The sequence below is a fragment of the Amphiura filiformis genome, chromosome 1, assembly GCF_039555335.1.
Source record: "Amphiura filiformis chromosome 1, Afil_fr2py, whole genome shotgun sequence".
In the NCBI taxonomy this organism is placed as follows: Eukaryota; Metazoa; Echinodermata; class Ophiuroidea; order Amphilepidida; family Amphiuridae; genus Amphiura; species Amphiura filiformis.
The window spans coordinates 65,645,635-65,664,254 of record NC_092628.1 but is presented as its reverse complement, the minus strand read 5'-3'; the positions used below and the strand labels follow the sequence as shown (position 1 = coordinate 65,664,254).

General features: G+C 35.8%; 1 protein-coding gene across 1 annotated transcript; it reads left to right on the top strand.

The window, feature by feature from the left end:
- The first annotated feature begins 6,583 nt into the window (after positions 1 to 6,583).
- Positions 6,584 to 17,675, top strand: LOC140151201 (uncharacterized). Its single transcript, XM_072173460.1, has 7 exons — positions 6,584 to 6,821; positions 9,419 to 9,491; positions 11,863 to 11,987; positions 12,349 to 12,447; positions 14,149 to 14,223; positions 15,431 to 15,514; positions 15,715 to 17,675. Exons 1-7 carry the CDS (start codon positions 6,750 to 6,752, stop codon positions 15,874 to 15,876), a joined length of 690 nt encoding a protein of 229 aa, XP_072029561.1. The 5' UTR covers positions 6,584 to 6,749; the 3' UTR covers positions 15,877 to 17,675.
- The last annotated feature ends 945 nt before the right edge of the window (positions 17,676 to 18,620 follow it).

Genomic DNA, 18,620 nt, shown 5'->3' with positions numbered 1-18,620 from the left:
TTGGGACTTCTGCAGTAAGCCAAAGAATTAAGGTACCAGTTATGTTCACCCCTAAACAAAGACAAAAGATATCATTAATTCAAGCAGTCAATACCTGTACTCTTTAGCTCTTATTTAAAATCTTATTTGTTGAAATGGGTTGAGAATTAAAGAAAGGGTGATCTAAAATAGTTTTATCGTGCTAATCCAGTCTGACGGTTTTGAAGGCCTTAAGGGGGTACTACACCCCTGTGGTAAATTTATGACTATTTTTTGTATTTATTCTCAAAAATAATTACACACTGGTAACAACAGTTATGTATATTGTTGGGGCAAGGAATCCAATTACTACACTGACATTTCAGTGACTCAAGACAAGCGATTCAGTATATATGATAGGAAACGAGGTACATCCTAGCGGTACCTTATTTCTTATCATAAATAACGAACCGCTTGTCTTTGGTCACTGAAATTCCAGCATAGTAATTGGATTCGTTGCCCCTATAATATACATAACTTTTGTTACCAGTGTGTTATTAGTTTTCAAGAAAAATGCAAAAATAGACACAAATTTATCGAGGGGTGTAGTACCCCCTTAATCCCCTGTTGTTAAGCACATTTTAATTGGATTACGTAACTGATCTACTCCGGTGACTGCAATGACGCTGATGAGTAGTGCAGAAAACAACACACTTTGGGGACTAAATTGAATATCTGAGTGGAAGAAGGGCCCACCTTCATCAAAACTGTTTTTGAGATACAAAGAAAAAACTTAATATTTGGAAAAGTTATATCATTGTTTATAGACAATGTTTTCATCATCAGAGGACCTTTAATACATGAACATACAGTATTACATACTTTCGAAATTATATGTTTCCATGGCAACGGTACAGGTCCTAGTACGAGCTGGATTTGGCCCATTCCACTAAGTGTTCCTTCCACTAATGTACTGCAAGTCCCAGTTCCGTAAGCAGATGTGTTATATAAATGTAAATGGTCAATTCCAGCCAAAGCGGGATAAAATTCTCTCTGGAGGCCATTTTAAAAATGTTTTCCTTTTCAATTCTAGACTTATCAAATGAGACGATAATATCTAGTGAATCATCAGGTGGAAGTGCCATCGGATTGAAAAATAACTTTTCTTGCTAGACCAAATGAAGTGTTAAATGCGCATATGCATGTTACCCACGAATTCAAGCCTTTTTCACCTGTTGTACGCCATAAAATTTCACTTTCTTTAATATCTTTCAATATTTTATGTGTGACTCATATACACTAGAAATCGGTGAAGACTTTGAACGTAAAATAGAATTTTATTACATACATCTACAAAGAAATATTCTGGTTATTACAAATTTTAAGAAAGAACCAGGTGTACAGTTAAGATTGTGTCAATTCTTCGAACTCTTTCCAAAGTGGCTGTCATTTAACATTACTGTATTATTTCGAAAGATTAGAATAAATGCTTCATAGAAATATAAAGTTAGATTTTGTATCTCGTCGCAGGATGAGATTCTTGGATGGATTCGTGGGTAACAGCGTCTGAAAAATAGCAATTCCTATTAACTTTTTTTAATAAAATAAAAATTACTTTTCTGTATGTCAATAATTCAGGCTGCAATGGCACTAAAATTAATTTTAATCAAAATACAAACTACATGGAATATTTAGAATTGATCATTATGGCATTTTGGGTATAAACATTTTGAGAATAATGAAGTTGCCAAATTCAAATAGACAGAGCAAACAGTTTTGTATTATTATTTTAGTAAAATCATTCCATATTTTTATGCAGCAATATTCTATTAACTCGTGTTTGACAGTTCCTATGAACTAAAACACTATCAATACATTGTTAACTATAATTTAAGTAGGGATTCGTGGGTAACCAAAATGTTCGTGGGTAACACATATTTGAAGGTATGTATTGGTAAACGGCAAAATAGAAAATATTACAGAAGGTTGGAAATCATCATGCGGTTATTCCTCCACTGTGTTTCAATGATTCCCGTTTCTCTGACCAATTGCATTTACCCAAAAAATGGTAATTTAGGATAATCAATCAAAACTTCATGATACAGCTTTAGTATACCTTCAAGAGGACGCTATTAAACAGGACTGTTTTGGAACATATTACGCATGTTTTCAAAATGTTAAGATGCATAAGAAACATATAATTTACGAGTAAATCCTTGGATTCGTGGGTAACGCCGAATTCGTGGGTAAAGCTATAAGTACTATAGTACCGTTTGGGGTTTGCGTTTCTTAGGTGCATAAACTGTAAGTACTGTAAAAATTATAGCATACCTATGGCTTGAATATGTGCTGATTTAAACTTAAAATAAACAATCTCCTTGTTTTTCAAGGTTAGCATCTATTCGGGATTCGTGGGTATCAAAAGTTTAAACCGTCGTAGCTTCTTTTTTAAAGCGATGAACGTATTTTTACGATTTACAATTTTAAGCGCTTGTCAAACTAAATTCAGTGTCCAAAGTCATTAAATGTTAATTTAAGTTATGGCAATTATATTGGCTGGACTCGTGGGTAACAGTTGATACGTGGGTAACGTCAAATTTGATTTTATGGAATTTTATGGGTAAAATGTATTTGCATAAAATAATCACTTGGACCTCAGAATTATAGAACAAAACTTCGTTTCATGATATAGTCATTTATGGCATATTCACTTAACATTTTTCAGAACGATCATTTTATTTTTGATACGCGGGTAACAAAATTATTAGCCAAATTGACTTAATGGCCTCTAGAGTCCACAAACTTTGGTGGAATTTAATCGTTTTACATGCGTATTACCTACAAACTACTCACATTCGCTTATAAAAGTAGACATGAAACAACACCACTGTACATACAAAATCTCCTAAAATCGCACACATTTTCTGATGGTATGTTCCTACGATCACATGCTGATGGCAGTCTGCTTGAATGTAAAAGAACTCATACAACATATGGGAATAATGCCTTCTGCAATTCTGTGCCAGCTCTCTGGAACAAATTACCTTTAAAACTTCGTACTTCACATAGTCTGGCCACTTTTAAATCTAACCTGAAAACCTATTTGTTTCCAAACTAAGTTTTTTATTTTTAATTAAGTTGTACATTAAGTGTAGCCTAAGATGTAGTGTAAGTTGTACTTTTAAGATCATTGTAAAGCGCTTTGTTCATACTTATGCTAAGGCGCTATATAAATTCCGTATATTGTATTGTATTGTATATTGTATATGATGAGAGATCGTGCAAACGTCTTTCTAACGGTAATAATTTCAATTTGATTGAAGGACATTCAATGACATATATGGTGCTTTAACTATGAATTCGTGGGTAACGCCAATTCATTTAAGCCATCATAACTTGTCCCCTGGTATGACTTGCTAGTAAAGGCCTATATGCTCAAAGAGAGCACATTGGACGTGACATGATATGCTCCATCAATAACGTGATTTCCTTTATTAATGACATTTTAAAGTGGAAAGTTAACATAGAGAGAATTTTGTCCCTTTCGCTGGAATTGACCAAATACATTTGGTAAATAAATTTGGTAATTATTCATTAATTGCACAAGTAGGAGCATGTAAGTAATATGTTAGCAAGAAACTTTTTTGTAGTGAAAAGCAGATTTCATGGATGAACAAAATTCCTCTTTAACCCAATATTATTTTGTGGAAGAAGGGCCAAACTCCATGGAGTTGGGTCTTTCTTCCATGAAAACCATGAATAAGTGTACGTCAAAGAGAGTGCAGTCATTTAAATGCTGGGTCTAACTCATTTTTGTAAAAAATTGAGTTGGGGGTCCTTCTTCCACTTGGGTATTCAATTAAGATAAAAAGCAATCACCTTTTGATAAAAAATTCCTTGAAATTTTGATTATCAACAACATAAACTTGAACCCCGACTTTTATTCATCGCAATCGGCAACACAACAGCCGAGATGCATGCGAATACGTTTTGTACATACATCTGTTCAATTTGGCACAGAAACTGGCGAAAACAAAACTCAAAGTCCACTTTCTTGAAGAAAAGTGCCCCACCAGATTTTAGATTTGGGTTGAGACGTACAAGTTTTCAAGATTTTCAGAAAAAATTGCAGGACGGGAAGCATGTTTTAGCATCGATATGAAAAATCCCAGCCCAGTAAAATCTGAGACTAAATTAGTCTTGGGTTAATCATTGTCATACATGTGACCCGTTCCGATAGAACCAGGAACAAGTCGCATTTTTGACATTTTATGATCTGAATAAAAATGTAAGCACGTGACGATAAGCTTCAAAATGATACCAAAATTATATACATATCATCAATACTTTTCAAGATATGGATAATTTTGTAAATGATACCTTGATATTTTTGCCAAATTGCTAGTCTGAATAATATACTAATTAGTTTCCTGCCTTAGGGACCGATCGTTATTTACGGCAGGGGAATGGGTGTTTTGGCAAAAATATCGACAAAAAATTTCGCGTTCCCCCCTCGCGGCCGCTCAAAATTTTCGCGTTCCCCTTGTTTTCCCAATTATCTCTATTTAAAATTTAACAATCCCCCTCCTGGTTCAACTAAAATTTCAGGTTCCCCCCTCAAGACCACAAAAAAAATTTGTGTTCCCCCCTAAATTTACCCATTCCCCTGCCATAAATAACGATCGCTCCCTTACACAGGATTGAATAGGGAGTATCATAGATCAATTGTCAATTATTGATGAAATAAACCTCTTTTTAATAAGTACTTTCAAGGATTTGAAAGTCCACTCAGTCCCAGAGGATGATTTAAGCACTTCCCAGCAAGTCTTGCGGTTAGCACAGCTGTGTGAGTGAACATGACACCACTGCCCGCCCACTGCATACACACGTGCATGGTGAAATTTGAATTTTGACAGATATATTTACAATAAAAACACCTTCAAAAGGTCGGTCGATTTCACATTTTATGTTATCTACAGAAGGTGATGCATACATCACTTTAGATCTGAAATCGACCAACTAATAATGACACACGGGCAATTCTAAAACAACGTCTTTTGCACAGAGTTCAATGGGATTTGAAAAGTAAAGTGGCAGTTGAAACTCTAGTGTAAACACTTTTACAGTGCATGATGGGGCTTCCTTAAATCATCCTCTGACTCAGTCCCAAGGTCAAATACCATGAAATTAAAAATTCCAAAATTTGATTTTTTTTTTATAGGAATGTCATCTTTAAGGGATCTAGAATGAGCGTTTGTGGCGTTTCGACAGTATTTTTTGTGGGACATGAGAGCACCTCAGACGTATCGAATCGCATTCTGAATACGAAGCATGTCTTTTTGATATCAAATAATTTTCATTTTTCGAAATTCACGATATAATACAAATTTTATGACAAATTATTAAAATTTGATATTTTTCAAATTTTTGATATATAACAGTCCTCGAAATAAATTTTATGAATCTAATGATATATTCTTAAAGTGTATGTAGCTGAGAGGAAAAGCCGACGATCAATTGAAAATTTTGACCTTTTATATTGAAGATATGGATTTTTTCCCCCCAAAAGACCTATTATTTTTTGGTGTTTTGGGAAAAAAATCCATATCTTCAATACGAAAGGTCAAAATTTTCAATTGATCGTCGGCTTTTCATCCCACCTACATACACTTTAAGTATAAATCATCAGATTTATAAAGTTTACTTCAAGTACTGTTAAATATCAAAAATATCAATTTTAATGATTTGCCATAAAATGTGTATTACATTGCGAATTTCAAAAAATCAAAATTATTTTATATCAGAAGGACATTCTTCGTATTCAGAATGCAATTCGATATGTCTGATGTGCTCTAATGTCCCACAATAAATACTGTCCAAACGTTCATACCCCACCCCTTAAAGGCCTATAACTCAAAAACATGCCCGGCGACTTGTTCCGAGTTTTGTTGGAGCTGACTGTGAGCTGGTCACATATAATTATTATAAGCTGAACTGGACGACAGTGAAATACAAAGAACCTCTTGAAATATGAATACCATTAGTTTAGTGATGTGTTTTAGAATCCTGTTAAAACGGAGACGAAGTGCGAATTTGACTTCACTCACAAAGACATTGTTGTCAAAACGATATAAATGTAATTTATTTGGAATAGGCCTAAGTTAGTTTGATACAAAGTTGGCGTTTTGAACTAGATTAATAGGTCAACAAGTAGTGACGTAGTTTGTCTTCTGATGGGTTCCAGCTTGTAAGCAACAAAAAAAGGTCTTGATAGAAAGAATGTCTAAAACAAATCTAGTTACAACAACGACACAGGTCAATGGCTATTATCAACAATATTCAATGGGCGAATCGAGTTCTTTGTCACGATGGTTCAGTGATAGATATAGATAATCATATATTTCTGAAACTTCAAAACTGGCAATCGCAAGAACCACTTCCCCGTTACTAGGGATGTTTGTACAAATTTGAATGCATGTTCGTATACAAGTTCCCAACAGAACCTGTGGTGATTTTTAAAAAAAAGACAAGAAAACAACCAGATTTTAATGTACTTTACTTTAGTAGTAAACATGTCGAACCAGTCATCACCACTGGACTGGATCCCACGCAGAAGTTCAGCAAATAAGAGTGCTTTATTGAAAATAACAACGACGGTTGTCGGTTGTGTTGATGTTTTCCAATTAATTTTGGTTAGATACAGTTACAACTTAGTTTGCTGTGCGTTTTAAACAAAACAAGTGGCATATTTCCGTCCAAAATTATTAAGGCAGTTGGAATAAAGGACCAAAATGGCGGTGATAAAAAGCTGTTGTTGTTGTGGAATCAGGTCGGGATCGACTGCAAGTGCAGTATATAGCATTGTAAGTACTAAGTATATAAGTTGTGCATGTTTATAACCATTACAACACGATTGATTTTCATGTTTGTGCAACTCTCTATCAAAATAAGATTTAAATTGCAAACATTGAATAACAGTTGTACCATTAAGGATAGACTAGGCCTATAGGTATTGTTGGTCAAAGCAAAAAAAAAAATCGATTTTCATTATCTAAATCAATAATTGAAAAATATAAACACTTTGATGTTTTGCAAAAGTTCATTCTACAAATTATATACTTTGAAAACTTGCTTGATTTATTGTTGTTAATGAGTTATGTACGTTTTACAGTTTCCTCAACCACATGTCACAGCACAACATTTGATGTGCGTGTAACGCAATTGTAACAGTAATGTGGACTTTCCTGTCTCAGGATTGCCGCACAAAAATAACACTGTACCCAACGAACATAAACACCACCACCCCCGACATAAGCGAACACGGACACAGCATAAGTCCCCGTGCGCCCCAACACTGTTTCGTGAATATCTTCATTTTGTTTTGACTTCTTCGGTAAGGTAATCGTTTAGACATTGACATGTCAAGTAGAGTATTGAAGTAATCCTGTGTGTAATTTTGGTTAATTTTGATAGATTTTCAAGATATGACTATCTGAAAAATTATCAGTTTCTTTTTGAGCCCAGTTTAAAATGTCCAGTTGTAATATGAAAGAATCGATTTTGGAGAATGTCGCTAAGAATTATTTGAGAAGGTCTTGTCGGGGTTTTTTTTTGCAAGTAATTTAGGAAATATATAATTAGAGATGTGGTAATAAAATGAGAATAATTTAAAATTGACTTCAACACTACTTGTTTATTTACTAGTGCTTTTGAGGAACTTCCTCATCGTCAGACAGATCTAGCTGCAGACGATGTCAGCTTTGAGACGATGCTGTTAGCACTGATGTTTTCTAGCCGTTTCCAAGAAAACACCAGAGCTAACAACAGTTCGTCGAAAGCCCCCCACCCCAGTAAAGTAAAATAAATAAGTATAGTGTTGAAGTCTAATTATTCTTAATGTAGCAAATGTTTTACCATTTCAATGACTGAAATTCAAGCATCAACACTGAAAGAATGGCTGGGGAGTTATTTTAAAGAAAGAAGAGAGGTTATACTATAAGTAGAAGATCTTATGTTGGTTTTCAAGCAGAAGACCGGCCGGTCATCTAGCGTGCGCGTTTGATGTTTTTCTTTGCCCTAGCATCTTGAATTATATGGAGAGGAGTGTCCATTTCAGCTTAACATTCACGGGACCAGTTGTTCTCTCCTGTGTATGGAGTTTCATGGCAAAATTATCAATTTAATCCAGAATTTCTACTAAAATATCCATTACAAACAGTGAAATTACATTAGAAATGTGAAAAACGTAAAAAAGTTCAAATTCTTTGCAGATGTTTTGTCTCCTTACACTTAGTACTTTTCTCTGTTGACTAAGGGCGGTCTTCAGTGAACGGCTCTTTTCAGGGCCACCAAAACCTTTACATTAACAGATAGGTGAGGTCCGTGATTGTTCCCTGTTGACAAGGTCCAGTCTTCAATGAACGGCTCTTTTCAGAGCCATCAGTAGGCAAGGGCGGCCTATAGACAAATCCAAATTCACGCATTCCTATACCTTAATGGCTGCCAAAGTTGGGTCCCCGTCGGCTCAATCTCACATAAAATGTGAAATAATGCGGCCTTGGAGGGTATTTTAAACTGCATTCTATCACCTGTGTTACACGTAGACAAAAGAATAATGACAGAATACAACACAAAAGAATCTAACATCGAATTTTAAGCGGCTTTAATCCACCCAATTGGGCAGTCACTACACCAGTGTGGTGCATGCGGGGACCCGTCATGGCCGACCAAATCCTGACCATGACTTGGCTCGTTAGATTCGTCTATACATGATTAGGTACTTTGTTCGGAAGAGGGCAGAGCTACTCCTGCCGAAAGCTTGACAGTGTCCAAACTTGTCCCACGGTGAACCCGCTAAAACTTATACTAATTCTGATTCTGGTATCTACCGGTTTATTGGGGAGCCAGTAAAACTGGTTAGACAGAGGATTGCGATCTCTGAAAAGATCGGATATGGAAAATCTATCAATTATGCAAATTAATACAAATCAAGAGTTAAAGGAGGATTTCGTGATCCTAGCATCCTCTTTTTATGACAATTTTCAGTAGATATCCACGAAAATAGCTTATTTCCAAAATTTCAGTTGATTCCGATTATGCGTTAGCGAGTTATGCATGATTATGTGTATTACACTGCTCCATAGACAATGTGTTGTAATTTCGTTCTGGTGCACCAGAACGAAATTCAAATTTGGCGATATTTTTGCTAAACGAATTAATCTGCAAGAAATATTTGGTACATAAACATTATGTAGCCAGAGGTATCCAGTGGTGTAAAAACGTCAACTTTTTTTTGGAAAAGTGGGGGGATGAGGCTGTGGATCACGAAATGCCCCTTTAATGTATAAATGAGGTATAGTGTGGGCTACGGAAAGTCTATACACCTATAGGTACGTAGGCTATTTGCATGGTAAAATTCAAATCTAAATAAATTCGTAACACTTTGTTATTGTACACACAGATAATTGCTATAATGGGAGCGGCTTACTTTGGTTACCGTGCATCAAGAACTGGTGCCACTGAAGACGCAGTGGGTAAGAAATTATAACACGCCATAAACTTGTTTACAAAAATGATTCTTTCACAAGAAATTGTTAACAAGGACATAATTCAATAGTTTCCATAACAGCAAAACGAAGTTCATGTTCATGATGTTCTCATCACAGACATGCAAGTAATAATACTTATACCAGCATCTTCTGGTCATCAGTGCCGACCGACTAAGTCTATTGGGTTTAGACTGTTTTTAAACAGTCTAAATTTTTGAATTTAAAATTGGTGGGAGCGAGAAACTGGGTCATATCCAGTGTTGTGAGTCGGTAAATTACCGGTTAATTTACATGGTAAATTACCGGTAATTACCGGTAATTTACCGCCATCTTAATTTACCGTGGTAAAATAGGGTAAAATAAGTAAATTAAGTAAAATATGAAATAAAAGGATTTTTTTTATTAAAACTTCAAATAATATTGTTTTTGTTTGTTTGTTTTACAGTTGATGCCAATTTTGTTTGCAATATTTGCACAACTTACTTGAAATAATGATTTTGTAGACCCCTACTACCTATAACTGCCCATAGGTCCCATACTGTACTACATAGTGTACAATAGACTAAAGTAGCAAGTAGAGAAAGAGTCAGTGTTGTGCATTCAGCTGATCAACATGTTCATTTACTGCATTTTAACACTAGCTCATTATGCAAGAAATAAAACAACACCTCATTAGGCTCATTATGAAAGCACTGAAAGCAACACCCCCTCCCAAGCCCCCTTGATGGTACTTCCAAATGTTGAGGGGTTGACCATGGCTTGACTGTCATTGAGCTTTCTATATTTTATAAACATTTTAAGGAACTGTACTACTCAAGGTAAAATGTCCCATATTTTTTGTCACAAATATGAGTGAACTTGTGACTAAAGAATGGCTGTTTTGATTTCACATCATTCTGAATATAAATGCTCTTTGTCTCTGTTTTACCAAAGTATTCCCTGCATATTTTGGGTACCACTGTAAGACATTGTCACATTGATCATCATTTCATTCTACATGTAAGTTGTGATTAGCATCTTTAAAGTATAACTTTTGACAAGTTTACTTTTAACCAAATCCAAATATTATGAATGACCAGGTTCATTACCATCAGCCATGAGATAGGGTCTACAGTGGAAATTTCAATTTTTTTTTGCGTCAAAAGCTGTGTTCATTCAATTTAAATTCCTAGCATAAATGTTCTACCATGAAACACTTGTTAAAAATGTACGTAAATACTACATGACTTTTTTTTCACTTCTTACAACTTCAACTTTGTTTATGAAGCGGATTTTCATCTGGAAAGGTATATTCAACAAAACAGGACTGTGTTAAAGTATCTATGTAGCTCTCAATATGAAAAGAATTGAATTTTTATTGTACAATATAACTCTTTTATAATTTACTTAATTTACTTATTTTACCATTTTTTACCGGTAATTTACCGTAATTTACCGGTAATTTACCGCCATTTTTAATTTACCGGTAAATTAACAACACTGGTCATATCTGACCAATGCTGGCCGGATATAGCAAGGGTGTTGTCTTCCGCACTTGGTGGCACTTCTTGCCTCAGTTCAAATCGCTCCTTATGTTTTGATCATGTTGATGTGGGTGGCTTCTTTGCGAAACCATTGTCCTCTCTGTCCCAATCTATGCGGAGAGGAGATGTGGAATGTTCCTTGAATAACCGCTAGACGGACTCCTCGAATGTAACTACAGGATGGACACTCCCCGGGATGGTTGAAATTAGTTTGTTTCTTGGACTCGTGTCTTTCTGGCAGTCAGCTCCAATCCTCAGTCATATATTAGCCACAAATGCATGGCTATAAAGATTTGCGAACTTTGTTGAGGTCTTGCGTATACTCCTCCTCTTTGGTAAACACAAAGTGTGCTGATTACTCCGCGAATTTATAGATTGATGTTGAACTGGATGGATGGATGGATGGATGGACGAGAGATTAAGTACTGGTCCGTTTGTGTTGGTTTACACTTTGAATCTCAACATTGCCCACGTCATAGACTCATCATCTCGGGGAACTGATAGTTTCTTGTCTGTGGCACCACAAAACGACCCTAAAATTTGGTAAGAGGTCTGTAAAACGACTCAAGGGCCTTCCGTTCAAAATCCTCCGTGAAAAGATTGGCTATACAATCGGGGACACCGCGGACCCCATTGCTGTCCCTTCAATTGGCTGGTCGGTAAAACGCATTGAAGTATATTGGAAGTATGTTGTGATGTGATAAGTGATTCATGATTCCGTTTGTCCATAACCCGAACCCCGAAGCTTAACCGTAACTCAATTTATAATAATTTAAAAAAAATTAAATATTTCAAAACGAGAATGTTTTTTGTTTTCTTTAATTTAACTGTAGAAAGTAAAGGCTATCATGATCTGGACGCTCTGGTGAAAGCGTTTCTAATCCTCTACTATGCCGGTGTTATCATCTTCATCTTTACTATCGTTGCCGCAGTTTTTGTGTTTATCGGAATTGGGCAGGTAAATTGTAGGCCTTCTACACATTATATGAAGTGAAATGATATTAAAAATGACTGAAACTATTATTGTGAGATAAAAAAACCACACACGATTATGGAGCTATATGGAAATTGCCCAAACCTAAATTGGCACTTTTGGGGCTAAAATAGTCAAATATGAGGTTAATTTGGTCAGAAACCCACATACAGGCGGCAACATGAGGTGGGGGTGATTGTATATATGGACCATCCCCTAGCAAAATATTGGGGTTTATCCCCCCCATCCACCAGGATCTACACTTATGACTTCTCCCGCCGCCACTGCTCATACATGTTAATCATCCTTCCATTATATCTTTGTGTTTTAATAATGTAATCATTAGGATTCCAAAGGGATGTTGGTGCCATTCGTGGTAGCTAAAGGATTGCATTTACTCTGGTACGTCGTTTTCGGCATCGTTGACTTGTATTGGCTGATTTCTGTGAGTAGGGCCTATTTCGGATGCTGCCTTTTCCATCTAATGTAATCAGTAATGTTAAATAACTCCTGCTTATTATAATGTTGGATTTCCCTACATCTGCTTATCCCCACCCACACATGTATCACACGTATACACACACACACCAAACTTTCCTGCACCCTCGCAAATATGCAATAATTTGCAATACAATTGATGAGTTTTCTGAACCTGATGAATGCTATTAAATTGTAATTAAAATTAATTGCATCATAAAATACAATGATTCGCGTTGCTATGTTCCTACCTACATTTTATGTACTATAGTAAAAAATTTTATAACTAAAATTTTTCTACATCACATCGGAATGATGTGACTTTATGCGTACCTGGATTTCAAAACCATGTGTCAAACCATGTTGTTCTTCCAGCATGCATCATATCTCACTTAACACCCGTTTGTTTCAATAGTGCACAAGAGAAATGTTTCCTATATACGCCAAAAAATCGGTCCTATTTACCAACATTTTAGCTGACAAAAGGGGGAAAGTAATTCAACCATACTTTTATAATATGGCCAAATCTTCCAGAATGACACTAGTTATATCAACTGTCAAAATGTGTCATCAATGACCAACCGAAGGCGAAAGTCACTTTCTGGAAAGCTGGACTTAACAAGGTCATCAATGCAACTGACTCCCATCTGGGTTATATCATCCATTCACTTGGCTCTATGACAAACTAGGAACTATTTTTTGGGACGCGGAAGTGTGCAGTACCGCATGCGTATTTTTGGCGTATTTCCGCGTGGGGAACTGCAACATTTTTGGTGCATTTCCGCTAGGGGATGTGCAATATTTTTGGTGTATTTCCGCGTGGGGAACTGCAATATTTTTGGTGTTTTTCAGCTTGGTTTACGTGGGGATATACTTTTTGTGTCGAACTTTGTACTGCACATATAACAGTCGCTTTTAATACCTGAAACTAGGCCAACCCACCATTCCAGAAAAATGCAGCACTAATTTTTTGGGATTAAAATATTGAATTATTCCAAATGTTGTTCTAATTCTCACTTTTACTGTGCTACTATATTTAAATGATTGGTTATAAAAATGCTTTTTCCAAAAATTAGAATGCATAAACTGAAATTAGTCTTAGTACAAGTCTTTGGATTTGATTGAAAATTTTACTCTTATTCAATTCAATTTTGCCGCCCCTCCCTCAACAGCCTGAAAAGGTTGGCCAAATTTTTTTCGGTGGTTTTAAAAAGTGAAGAGCAAAAAAAAAAAAAAAAATTATATAGGCGCTTTGACTACAATTGTTTCAAATTTTTTATACTTTTTCAAATTTTTCAAAATTTTCCGCCCTTTTTTTGTACTAATTCTTTTTGCCGCCCCTTCTTCTTCCGCCGCCCCTTCCTTTTGCCGCCCCTTCTTCCGCCGCCCCTTCGTTTTGACCGCCCCCTGCTTTTACCCCGGGGGACTCACGCCCTCAAAGCCCTCCAATACGCGCATGAATTTGTTTTACCCATAAAGCACTGTATACATCTTTAATACCACTAAGCACAATAATCAAAATTCAATAATCAAATCTAGTTTTTACCTCATGATTTGCAAGAATATCAAAACACGATAGGTTAATAATATAGGCCTACTTAATTGTTATTTCTAGAGACCGGCATTTCCAGTGTCAAGTAATATAACATTAACAATGTTTTTCCTCCAGCTCAGAAATGTTACAGCCTTGGGTTATTTCTATTTGTTAACCATTATTCTGGTGATACCGTTCTTTATTGCTGATGTGAGTATGATTTTTTAATTATAGTACAGTGATTTATATGTGTGAAAGCTTGATATGTATACAATGAATTACATGATTTGTGGATGTGTCGGGTACGGGAAGAAATGACCACCCCCAACCCATGTAAGATCTTTGACTGTACAGTTGCCCAAGCACAATTTCCGTGAAACCTTCTTCCATAACCATTTTCTGATACCTTGTAGAAACCAATTTTAACTATTTGGCGACCATTTTAAAGGCATCTGGACATTTTGTGGACTACAGTTTCTTTGGATTTCCATTATTCCGCTATCGTAAGCACGTGAATATGCGCAAGATATCAACGCAGGTGATACCGTCCATCCTATTGATTATCCTGAACATACTTATTTCATGCAAAGAACATTAGCTAACATTGCCATCTATACATAATGTGAAATCGACAGGATGTTGGATAAATGTTCCACCTACAATTTTTTTTCTACAATTCTTCTTTTTTCATCGATGTTGCAATACTTTTGGGCGATTTGTATACATTGTGTATGAATGTAAGATTCGGAAAACATTGAACAAAACGATTCGCTTAAAGTGCGGGGCAATACATTAAAAAACCTTACCTTGATATTTGTGAATAGAATGAATACATAATTAGACAGAATTAGCTGGTTTGCATAATTAAGTACTTCATTTGCATATTTTGCTGTGAAATGAAAACTTTGTATTTTTATTATGTGTTTCAAATCTCATTATCGTACCAAGTTCGGTTTTCAATTGTCCTGGCGAGAGTGATTTTTTAGGGTTTTTGTGTGTGCTGATTGGTTAAAATGGCTAAAGTAGCATATGATGTATATTTTGTTCTTTAAGGTATTTTGTCATGTTTTTAACTTTCTTATATTTTACATAATTCTAGAAAGATACACATTGAACTTGTGACACTTAAGCATTCACAATTCTAAAATTTGCTTGCAATAAGATTTCGTGGCAGGTTTTTGGACGATTTTATAATATCTATCAGTTGGCATTAAATCACAACGCATTAGCCGATTTCATTCCTGTTTTTGTTTTGTTAAGGCCCATGTGACGCTTTCATATCATAAAAAACTTAAGTCTGTTTGTACTTAAATTTAACATTGTAACATTTTTAAGTACAAGAATTAGTTTAATATGATATATATTATAAATATTTCTATTATTTGCATTTCTCTATTATATGATTGTCTCCATCCAGCTTATGTGTTTTCTCTGCGTCATTTCACAATACCAGGAGTATTCTGATGGCCGAGGGAAATCGTCTGACCGAAGTACAACTCAGGTACATTTGTAAGAAACAAGATAAGTAAAGTAATACACAATGTAACAAAAAGAAAGAAAGAAAGAAAAACCAAGTAAAAAAAACAAAAAAAAAAAAAAACATTAAGTTTCTCAATTCAGCAATTTAAAAACAAATGGAGGAAACAGTTTTTCCCTTCTGAGAACGTTTTCATAATGACTTTTTATTTGTCATTTTTACAGTATCAACCAGCGCCGACTACAGCCACATACGTAGTTCAGCAGCAAGCTATGCCTACTGTTCAGCAGCAAGCTATGCCTACAGCTCCTCCTCCTCAGTTTCAACAAGGTCCGGGCGTAGTGTACTATGCAAGTCCTCCACCGCCACCATATTACAAACAGTGATTGAAACATCTTAATTTGAAGAAACTGCGTGTCACCATTAACAATTCTTCGAAATCCACTCCCAAAACCTCGAATACAATCGGATACATCCTATTATTTCGTAAATGATAAATAGATCAGCTTTTATCTCTACATGTAAGAGCAAACAATGTGTTTGGTGTACCTCAAGGTTCTGTCCAAAGACTGCTTAATTCTATTCTATATACAAGGCCTGTGTATGACTTACCTAACTCATCACATGATTTATGCTGTCGTGAATACAATTTACGTCACGGCGAAACCTTTTACATTCTCATACCGGTTCAAATTGGAAGCTTTGCATTATCTAATCCACAGACCATAAAATAAACTCTAACGATGTTAAGACTGAAAACATTTAGGCCTACCTAAACTAGTGTGTACCCTGGTGTATGGACAATTACATACCAGGGTATGTCCATACCAGGGTATGTTGCTAATCATCCATTTTGATGGCATGGCAGCATCCAATAATCCATTTCGGTAATTCCCGCGAGACTTCGCAAATTTAACCGAAAAGGTTAATTATTAGTCAATTAGGAAGAATGAACAGTTTACCAACCCAAAGTGTTACAATTAAACATGACAACAAATAAACACAAATCCCAACCAGCACACAACCCAACTTGAAAAAAAAAAGCAAGGAATGTGCCGGCATGGGAATCGAACCCACGACCTTCCGATCTCTATTAGTCAATTGTCTAAAACATACGGAAGAAAACAAGTTTGGTCATTATAGAATTTATTGTTTAAGTACTTTAATACTGCAGGTATTTGCTTAATCACGTAGAAAACTCAATTCGGTCGATTCACAATATGATGCGCCTCCAGCGTTTGCTGGGGGAGAGGTCAAAATACGCAGTGCATAATGGGAAAATGTCGACATCCAAAATCCCGCGTAAAACAAATACAACACATGAACATAATGTCACTGTGTGTTTAAATGTCAATATAATGATGTTACAAACGAATGCAGAGTAAAACAACAATAATTATTATCTACAATCCATTTTCTATCTATTGATCACACGGAATCATTTGTGGAGCTGTTTCACATCATTATTATCACACTCGCGTGAAAATCCCGTGGCTAGAACGGCGATGTCGACCATGGGGTCAAAAATTGTACTGACAAGAGCAACCGCTGGCGGCGCATTGTATTGTGAATCGTCATAATTGTCACATCTGGGGGACTGTTGCGTTTTGCCTAGATTGATTCAACCTATCTGATGAGAAAAAGAAAGAGTCTTTTTTAGCTCTTTAAGGTTCCACGCTGAATGACCCCTATTTTTGAAGAAAAACAATCCTACACCGATATACCCTTAAAATCGTACTCCGAAGGAACAGGTACGAGTGTCCCGGGGGGAAATTTGTTGACCGAGTTTTTAAAAGCAGCACCAAATGGGTTTCTGCATGACACACGTGTGTCGTTATCGTTGACTGTACATATAATTAAAAGATAATTGAAACTTAATTTGCTGTACACGATGTTGTTCTATATGTATTTATAATCCATTTTGTGAAGGGTGACCTACTTAAAAGTAAAAGAGATTTGGTTTTGTTAATCATTTAGCCAACTTAGGGAATGCTGTTAATAAAGAGCAAAATTGTCTAAAACATTTTTGAGCAACACTGTTTCCTTTTGTTACACGTTATTAGTGATTGCAGACGCTACTCTTCTGTGGAGCTCTAGTCTAGCCGTGTAGAGTTACAGCAGAATCGTATAAAGTTACAACATGTACGTCTGGCAGCTTCTAGCAGAAACTCTGACTTTACCCCACGATGCGATAAATTGATTGATGCAAGAATGCAGAGCCAGAACTCGCATGGCACAGCCTAGTATATAGTTAACATAACATAACATAACCAATAACGTAACATAACATAACATAACACAACATAACATAAATATTCATACATAGGATGCTTCAGTTTTTACACAAAAATATTTCATTGAAAACCCTCCCACTAGGCTTTTTCTAAATGGTAATCAGGTAATTAACCGGTGAATTAAATTAGCATTACATTAACTATTCATTTAGGCGTATACTGCTGTGAATTTATGGAAGTGTCGTCCAAATGTTTTGTTAATCTGAAAAGAGCCACAAAAGCATTTATCAGTTTAGTCCGTCCATTCTGGAATAATCTTTATTAAGCAAAAATACTTTGATCAGATCCTGATATTAATCATCCGAATTGTTTCACAGAATTTTTGTATCTTCAAGAAATCGTCGCCATAGGAGCCCGGCATAGGAGTCATTCCAGAATATGTCGAAACTGCAGTTGCCGTTTGTTCCAGCGGTGCTGGATTTGGAATAATATTGATGCCTCTTTTGACACAAATATTTCTGGACATTTATGGATGGAGAGGAGCTATGCTTTTATTAAGTGGACTATGTCTGCATTCACTTCCATGTGGAGCAATGTTATTTCAAAATGAAACTGAAGACAATGCCCATAGAAAAAATCAACCATCCCATTTCAAAGTCAAAGACATCTAACATTTCTAAGTTATTTCTTGCTGTATTTTGTTCCCCACTGTTCTCCAATCTTTCCTTCATTGCACAAGTTCTTATACCCGCTATTGTATGGGGTTATACATTCACTGGGTGGTTAATATATACATTGTATCTTTCTCCTTATCTAACGGAACGACAATGAGAGAAGCTTCTATCGTGGGAACATGTGGTGGAATTGGACTCACGGCAATTAGAATGGTATTACCG

Coding starts and splice junctions, on each gene's coding strand:
- LOC140151201 (XM_072173460.1), top strand. CDS start 6,750: ATGGCGGTGATAAAAAGCTGTTGTTGTTGTGGAATCAGGTCGGGATCG. Junction 6,822..9,418: donor CAAGTGCAGTATATAGCATT/GTAAGTACTAAG, acceptor TTGTACACACAG/ATAATTGCTATAATGGGAGC. Junction 15,515..15,714: donor CTGACCGAAGTACAACTCAG/GTACATTTGTAA, acceptor TCATTTTTACAG/TATCAACCAGCGCCGACTAC.